This window comes from Gymnoscopelus microlampas (genome assembly GCF_963454915.1).
Source record: "Gymnoscopelus microlampas genome assembly, chromosome: 14".
In the NCBI taxonomy this organism is placed as follows: Eukaryota; Metazoa; Chordata; class Actinopteri; order Myctophiformes; family Myctophidae; genus Gymnoscopelus; species Gymnoscopelus microlampas.
Genome location: NC_139951.1, coordinates 26,399,633 through 26,408,074, shown reverse-complemented (window position 1 = coordinate 26,408,074; position 8,442 = coordinate 26,399,633). Strand labels below are relative to the sequence as shown.

Sequence of the window (8,442 nt, the reverse complement as noted above, 5' to 3'; positions counted from 1 at the left end):
CACTGATCTATCTATGTCCAGAACCCCCCACTTATGGCCCTCGGACCCCCACCTCCCTGACTAAGCAGCGCTACACACAGTCTGGCTTGTAGAGCCGTGCAGGGAGAGAGAGAGAGAGAGAACAGGAGTATTCTTGCACACATTTCCATATATGGATCTGGACAGACCTGCGCAAGAGGAATGGATCTGCCCTTGATGAATTTACATGCGAGACGTTACGCGGGCCTTGATCGTTCCCAGGCCCTTGGCCAAATGTGTACTTTATCATTTTGATGCCGCCGCCTCTCTGTTTTGAATCTCTGTGGAAGGCTGATGGAGGGCCCTGGCGTTGGGGGAGGCGAGCGCGCCTGCTGCACTCCCAGCCTGCCTCGTTTGTGACTCATTTGGATAGAATGGTGATGACAGTGAAATGAGATGGTGTTTGACAGTGCTGTCAAGGTGCTGCTGATTGCCTCTCTTGTTCTATACAAGAGAGGGAGAGGGAGAGAGAGAGAGAGAGAGAGAGAGAGAGAGAGAGAGAGAGAGAGAGAGAGAGAGAGAGAGAGAGAGAGAGAGAGAGAGAGAAGACGGGTGAGGCCAACAGGTGTTTTGAGGTAGTGGTGGATGACAAGCCCAGTAGAGAGAGAACAATATCTCCTCTGACAGTAGAACGTGAGATGTTGTCTCCAGGATCCAACATCTTGATTCCTTTTGATTGTCAGGAAGGGGGGGGGGTGCACTTCAGGACAAGAAAAGAGAATATAAAAGGTGCAAAGAAAATGTGCAGTATGAATAAAGTGGTAGGAATTACAGTATTACAGTAACCTGCTGTTGTGATCCTATGAATTCACAGTGCTTTAGACCAACGAAGAGACTGCGTAATACTTTGGGCAAAAGCAAAGCCACACTGGCTGCAATTCCAAAATCCAACCCAGGATCACTAGGTGCTTATACAGCACAACTAAACATACATGATGTATGTTTACCAGGGTATTGGTGAAAGGTGCATGCCATACGATAGTATGAAGAAACAGAGAGAGGTGAAGAAAGTTGAAGATGAAGGAGCGATAAGAGTGCATGGGAGTTGTGATGAGGAATTCTAGGGTGGGGTGTAATAGGGAGTATAATGGATTGTAGGGTGGGGTGTAGTAGGAGTATTCGAGATATTAATTGCCCAGGTGGGTAAAGGAGTCGGGGAGTAGTGAGAGGAAGTCTCTGACTGGTTCCAGTTGAGAGGAGGAGAGGAGAGGAGAGGAGAGCAGAGGAAAGGAAAGGAAAGGAAAGGAAAGGAAAGGAAAGGAAAGGAAAGGAAAGGAAAGGAAAGGAAAGGAAAGGAAAGGAAAGGAAAGGAAAGGAAAGGAAAGGAAAGGAACGGAACGGAACGGAAAGGAAAGGAAAGGAAAGGAAAGGAAAGGAAAAGAGAGTACAGAAGAGGAGAGGAGAGTGGAAGAGGGGAGAAGAGAGGAAAGTAAAGCAGAGGAGGTTACAGTAGAGAGCTAGGAATGCCTGTGCTGTGATTCAGCTGTCTAAATATGGCCCCTGCTCTTCATCGCAACACACCCATCCACTCCCTACACAGAAGATGGAGACCTCACCACGTATCTATCATTCAGTCTCTTTCTCTCTCACACTCTTATGCACACAGTCCCACCATTTGCTTATGCAAATCTGTCAGTCACGCGTACTCCTATCTTCCTCTCTCTGCTATCTCTTTCAGTCATTCTTGTACACTCCTAGTGTTCTCTCTCTCTCTCTCTCTCTCTCTCTCTCTCTCTCTCTCTCTCTCTCTCTCTCCCTCTCTCTCTCTTTCTTTCACACTATGCCATGGACTTGCTACATTCCAAGTTGGATCCACAGTAAATGCAGCAAGTCCCAGCAACACATGGACACAGCTGTCCAATAGCTGTCCACAAATTTGAGGAACAAAAGCTACGGCTTAACAGACATGGTATGAGTTGCATTTTGCTAACACTCACTCACACTCCCAGAGGAGGACAGCTGCACTTGCTAACCAGGAGCAGGCTGTCACTTTCAACTGCCGTGATGACAGAGTTACGCAGATTATGGTCCACTCACTCCTGTTGCTCATCCTAGCTTGTCCTCTCCAAGCATCAGGCCCCGCCCCAGGACCGGGGTGGCTTTTTGAAGCGAAAGTTGACAAGTGGCCAACTCTGGTACTGCAAGTTTTCCCTCATCAGTAATGAATCGACCAATGGGCTCAACACACAGGCTCACTCATGGAGGTAGTTAGTGACTTATAGGATGCATAAAGGACACTAAAGCACATGCGTTGTAACCACAGTGACATGATGAATACCCAGAAGGAGTGTGTCCCTAGGGGCAAATGTGCTGGGTGAGCAGCTTTCATTGAAATGAGTGGGCCGGGATAGCTCTATGCTAGGCACACCGACTGGTGGTGGCTGTGTGTAATGCAGCATGTTGTTAGCATTAGCATAGCACTAGCCACGCCCCCTCTCTGCCACTTCCTGACGGAGATGGCCCCGGCAGGTTCAGAAGGACCACACGTGTGGAGGGAGGCCCAGAGGGCGGCAGCGCCCAGTAATGAGGAGTGGATCGGTGACTGGCGGGTCAACATCCAGTAGTAAAGGGAAGATAAACACCCCACGCTCCACTACAAAGCACTCCAGCTGTTTCCTCTCGCTGTGCTAGCTACCCCCTTTTTTTTAGCAGTGAATACCAGTGAGTTACAGTGTGTTTTTATTATCAGGAGAGGTCCAGGGCAGGGCTTTTCCCCAGGGCATCGATCCCAGTTGAATTCTTATTCCGTAAAAAAAAAAGAGAGAAAAGTACAGGCTCAATCAGGAACGTCTGAATCACACTCCACACCCTGTACCACACTGGCTGCCTTTGATATGATGTCATATCAAAAGAGAAGGCGCTTGGAAAGAGATCTGAAGCCATCAGAAAACACTGTAACGTTAGTATCCGTTGCTAAGGCTGTACTCGTTGGGCAGGATGTGCTACGTACGCCGGGATGAATGATGACCCTACACACCGTATCTTCTTCTACAAATAGTTTACATTCACCCCTAATGACGTCCTCCCTATTCCACATTATTCTTTTTCCTACATGAAAATGTTCCAGTCTTACCAGAAAAATGAAACCTATAGTTAACTCTAACTCTGACTTCTCTGGCCAGCACTTCATGATTAGACAGGTCAGGGTGCTCTATCATTGATCCTTACAATTCCATAGTGTGTGTGTGTGTGTGTGTGTGTGTGTGTGTGTGTGTGTGTGTGTGTGTGTGTGTGTGTGTGTGTGTGTGTGTGTGTGTGTGTGTGTGTGTGTGTGTGTGTGTGTGTGTGTGTGCGTGTGTGTGTGATATAAGTGCCTCTATTTGCTTAGTCTCATTGCTACTAAAGTATATGTACAGTACCACTCACAACCTACACCAGTAAACCATTCCCATACAGCTAATGGAAAAGCTTTGACCAACCGCAATGCATGGGTAATGCAAGTGCAGTAACGGACATTTGGGAGGGCGTGATGAGAAGGCGGCAAAACAGATTTAATTTCAGTTGGGGAAACTTTTACCTCAGCCCCCCTATTTATTATACCTAATTGCAGCCACATAAATTGTTTTTATTTCCTTTTTTAGCAGACGCCTTCTGCTGACAAAGAGCACGCTTATAGGGGCTTGGTATCTTGCACTACTTACTATTCGCTGCTGATGGTAAAAACATTGCTGTTGTAGGGCATCAAACTTGAGACATTTCATTTACACGGCAGTTACTCTATTCAAAGCGCCACACACGCATGTACGCACACACACACACACATACACACACACACACACACACACACACACACACACACACACACACACACACACACACACACACACACACACACACACACACACACACACACACACACACACACACACACACACACACACACACACACACACAGTATTTCATGGTCCGCTAGGTCTGATTTATACTTTGTAGTACAATGTGTATAAATTAAGCATTACTTTTAAACCAATGATGCTGAAGTGTTTGTACATGGACACTTGGACAGCTCTTTACAAAGGAGTATATGCCAACCATACTAATGAATGCTCACAAAGGTTAAGTATTTATGTGTTGACATGTAGTCTTCAGTAGCCAGAAAAACAGTGCTACAGTTCACGGGGGTGTGTCAGTGGAATCTTTCTGTCTAGTGCTGATTTCGAAAGAATCTCCCCCTGAAGGACAACAGACAGAGCAGTACACAGAAAAAATTGAAAACAGAAACACATTGCGGTTAGCTTTTTTTCCTTCTTTTTTTTTAATAATGAAGATAAATCTGACCTTATGTCATAGTTGGCAACTATAAATAAAGCCAATGTTTTGAGTTAGTGTGAGAGCTACACAGATATGGAGGAGTTTCTCTTGCCACAGGGCCAACGATGTTGGCTAAGAGCAGCAAAATGTCAACCCATCCTGCCCGCCATGTTCCAAACAGACTGTACTGGAAAGTTGCAGCCGTCGGCTCCGGCATTTGATCAGTTAATTAAACTATTGATTTATGGCCCCTGTAGATTAAGAAATAATCCAATTATCAAATTCCATTTAAGTTGATGATGAGGATAAGCCTTTATAATTCAGAGCTCTATCTGCAGATCATCATAAAATATGTACTGTAGCTGTTGTGCCAGAGCATCCCTCAGCATAATAGGAGAGGGTGGAAAGTGTGTGCGTGTGCGTGTGTGCGTGTGTGTGCGTGTGTGCGCATGTGTATGGGTGCGTGCATGTGTGTATGTGGGTGCGTGCGCGACGTGTGCATGCGTTCGTGTAATTTATCCTCAATCATGAAAAAACAGTTGCCTAAAATGTCTCTCCTCAAATGACAACTGGTAAAATATCTAGACTGAGAAAGAACTATGCGAGTCATAATGTCTGAGTCAAGGGTGGAAACTCTGAATGTTCTCGCGCCACTGTGCAAAAAGCTGCAAGCTATTACACATCAGGCTGGGCTAAATAAAGCCGGCACTCGGGGCTCCCCTCAACTCGCCTCGAAAAAGAAAAAAAGAAAAGGAAAAACAACACGGCACAGTGTATTTTATTATCTGCGATTCAAACGTTCTCCTCTCACTCTCTCTCCCCCCTCTTTCTCACCAACCCCTACCACTCCACTGCCTTAAACAGAACCTTGAGGGTCCTTGTGGTATTTTCCATCTTTGTTTAAAAAAAATGGGGAAAAAGTGAAATGACTTTCCAAATGGATCCTGTTAAGGAAGTTAAGGAAGGGAGTTGGGTCCACATGTAAAGGTTTGCAATCCTAACTCATAAACGTGGGTTGCTAGTGCTACTACTAAAAGGAAAGTATTGAGAAAAAAGCACAATGTAGATTTGGGTGTGGCATAACTGTAAGGTTCAAATGGCCTATACACAGTACAAATCCACAGTGTTTATTTAACTCTGAGAGTGTACAAATGGAGAAATGGACACTGAGGATTTTACTGTGTAGTGTGAAATAGCATCTTGGACATAAGATTCACATACCAATGTTTATTGCACAGATATTACTCTACTGTACTTACGGAGTCATTTGTGCATATATATTAGACACATTAGTGGGATTGGAAATGACAGTAGAGCATCTATTGAATGAAATATATTTGTTGCATTTTGAGATTTCTTGTCAATAAAAAGTATGTTATAAATCAAATGCATAATTAGTATTATTAGAGGTAGTAGTAGTATTACCACTATTTCAACTTTCTATTTGGCCTATTCGGCTTATTCGCTTCATGAGTGTTAATTTAACTTACATTAACAATAATTAATTTAAAATTAACTTTGATAATTAAAATTAACACATTTTGCTGTGCAACCAACTTCACACACAGCCATGTGCTCAGAGTGTAAGGTTGGAAGTGAGATTCACGAACACAACAACAATAACATAATAACATTATAAAAAAATGTTATATTCCTTCGTTCCTACAGTAGGAAGATCACAGTGTATCAGAGAGAAGTGTCAGGTAAAGAAATAAGAGCCAGGGAAATATTAGAGTGGGGTCTTTTTAAGACCATCTGTCTGGTTTGAAAAACTTTCAAACCAGACAGTGGCATGTTTGATTTTGTTGGGGCAATGGTGAGATAGAGAACAGCTCTTGGGCACTTGCCAGGGATGCCTCGAGGTAAGCGGTTGCCACTCCCCCAGAAAAAAACTCTTCCTAAAGCCTTTGCACCTCTGTTTATGTAATGTTTGTGGCAAGCCATTCGTCTCCGATGCAGTCAGTGCCTTCAGCCACCATTGAATAATTTTCCCCACAATTTGGAAAGTGATGAGGTAACGAGAGGTCTTTCATTCACGTTCAAGTACCCTTGTACCTCCCTGTCCCCACGCCACACACACGCACGTACGCACGCACTCACACTCACTTTTTGATGCCTTGGTTCACTATCATGCCACACCCATCCCAATGTCAATCCAGACTACCCCTACTGCCACGCACTCACACATACAGTACACACGCACACAAACCTACAAGGATGTAGAATGTACAAGGACTGTATACTCACACTATACGCACATGCACAACCACATAGCTCACAGACAAACCACTCAACTCTGTATGCACACATGCTCGTACACAAATAAACCACATACTTAATGACACACACACACACACACACACACACACACACACACACACACACACACACACACACACACACACACACACACACACACACACACACACACACACACACACACACACACACACACACACACACACACACACACACACACAGTTTCTCTCCCTCTCTCTCTCTCTCTCTCACCTGATAGATCATGACTTTGAAGTTGCGTCTCTTGAGCAGCTCGGCCTCGTTGTGCTCCAGCTTCTTGATCTGACCTCCCTGCTTCTCCAGGTTGGCGCGCACCGTCTTCACGTTGACGCTCACCTTGCGCACCTTCTCCATCATCTTGTTGACGCTGTTGGACGTGGTGCTGTGCGTCTTGGACAGCTTGGTGAGCTCGCCCTGGATGCTGGTCACCGTGCGCTCCATGTCCTGCTGCCGGGTCTCCAGCCCGTTCTGGGTCTGCTGGATCTGGTCCACCGCGCCGATGATCTTATCCAGCAGAGCCAGCACCATCACCCCGTTCTCCTGTGGGTCCAGCTTGACTGCCTCCTCGTCGCCGGTGTCGCCCTCTGTGCCCAGGGTGGAATGCTCTTTCTTGGCGGCGGCGGCATCACCCTCATCATCCGACGGGGGGAGGTTGATCTCATCGTCTGAGATTTCGGTGAGGGTCTGTGGGTCAAATTGGATGCTGGGGATCTCCACTGCTTCCATGGCTGCCATCTTCACGGGATTCAACACAGAAGGACTGTTAGGAAACTGTCTTCACGGGGTGGTTCTTTTGGTTGTTATCTTTCTCTGTTACAAAGGTTTTCTCACCTTTGTATCCCTTTCTGGGTGTCTTTTCTTCTCTGGTCCTCTGCACTTTTCTCCCTCTCACCTCCTTCTTTCAGTATCTCTCTTGTCACTTTCAGGCACACTCTTCCTTTCTCTTTTCCTCTCCCTCGCTCTCTCTTTCTATCCCTGGATACAGGCCCGTCAGTGTCTAGGGGAAGTCGAGTGGTGCTGGACGTTACCACATGAGCGCTGGGACACGAATGGCCTCATCAGGCAGAGAAACCCTCCAGTCAAGCTGCAGCCGGTGGCGGTTTTCCCTCTCCAGCCCCCCTGGACTCTCCCCCCCTTAAACCCCACCCCTGTCTCCTCCCTAACTACGCCCACCTGTCAGTGAGACCCTACCCATCGAGGGGAAACCCAGCCCCCCTGTGCTCAGATGACACACCCCTCTGGTCTGCTCCGTCTCTAAAGCATGGTTGGAATAGTTAGAGCGAGGCTGTGGAGAGCTCCCCGTATACAAGCTCAGGCACAGCAGAGGGAGGAATGTCAGACGGGACCTATTCGTTTTTTCCACTCCTCTCTTTCTCTCCCTTCCGCAGAACTTGTACAAGTACAGCATGAGGCTCTGTAGATGGGAGTTAAGAGAATACAGAAGACAGCAAACTAGTAGTACATGATGTCACTCTACATCTGTACTCTGCATTCAGGCACCAGAGTATACAGGGCATACAGTGTACGGTGTAGTTATAGCTGTAGGACAAGAAGTACAGTTGGGTATTTATGTTGCTGCTAGAACTTTTGTTTTCATCCTCCCATCATCGTCAGTTTAAAAATAGGCAGTGGATATTCAGCCGTCAGACAGCATTGGAAAAGGAAACGCTATTAAGTTGTAGAATGGTGAAAGCCCTCCCCACATCCTGATTCCTGACCCTAGCCTTTACCACACCAAACTCCTGTCTAACCTTCACCACACTATCAGTGCCTTACGTTAACCACTTGAACCCCAGCATTCATATTCTGGGGGGAACATTAGATAGAAATAGCAGATCTACAAGCTCACTAGTAGATCGGCTATTTTTGGCAAAG

The 8,442-nt window shown here is 46.2% G+C and overlaps 1 protein-coding gene across 1 annotated transcript; it reads right to left on the bottom strand.

The window, feature by feature from the left end:
- Nucleotides 1-2,794: 2,794 nt before the first annotated feature.
- On the bottom strand, nucleotides 2,795-7,659 carry LOC311060141 (caveolae-associated protein 1-like; the record flags this gene model as incomplete). The annotated part of the gene is made up of 3 exons (XM_084078270.1): nucleotides 7,399-7,659; nucleotides 6,781-7,302; nucleotides 2,795-2,845 (listed from the first exon to the last, which is right to left on the bottom strand). Exons 2-3 carry the CDS (start codon nucleotides 7,300-7,302, stop codon nucleotides 2,795-2,797), a joined length of 573 nt encoding a protein of 190 aa, XP_083934396.1. The 5' UTR covers nucleotides 7,399-7,659.
- Nucleotides 7,660-8,442: the final 783 nt, after the last annotated feature.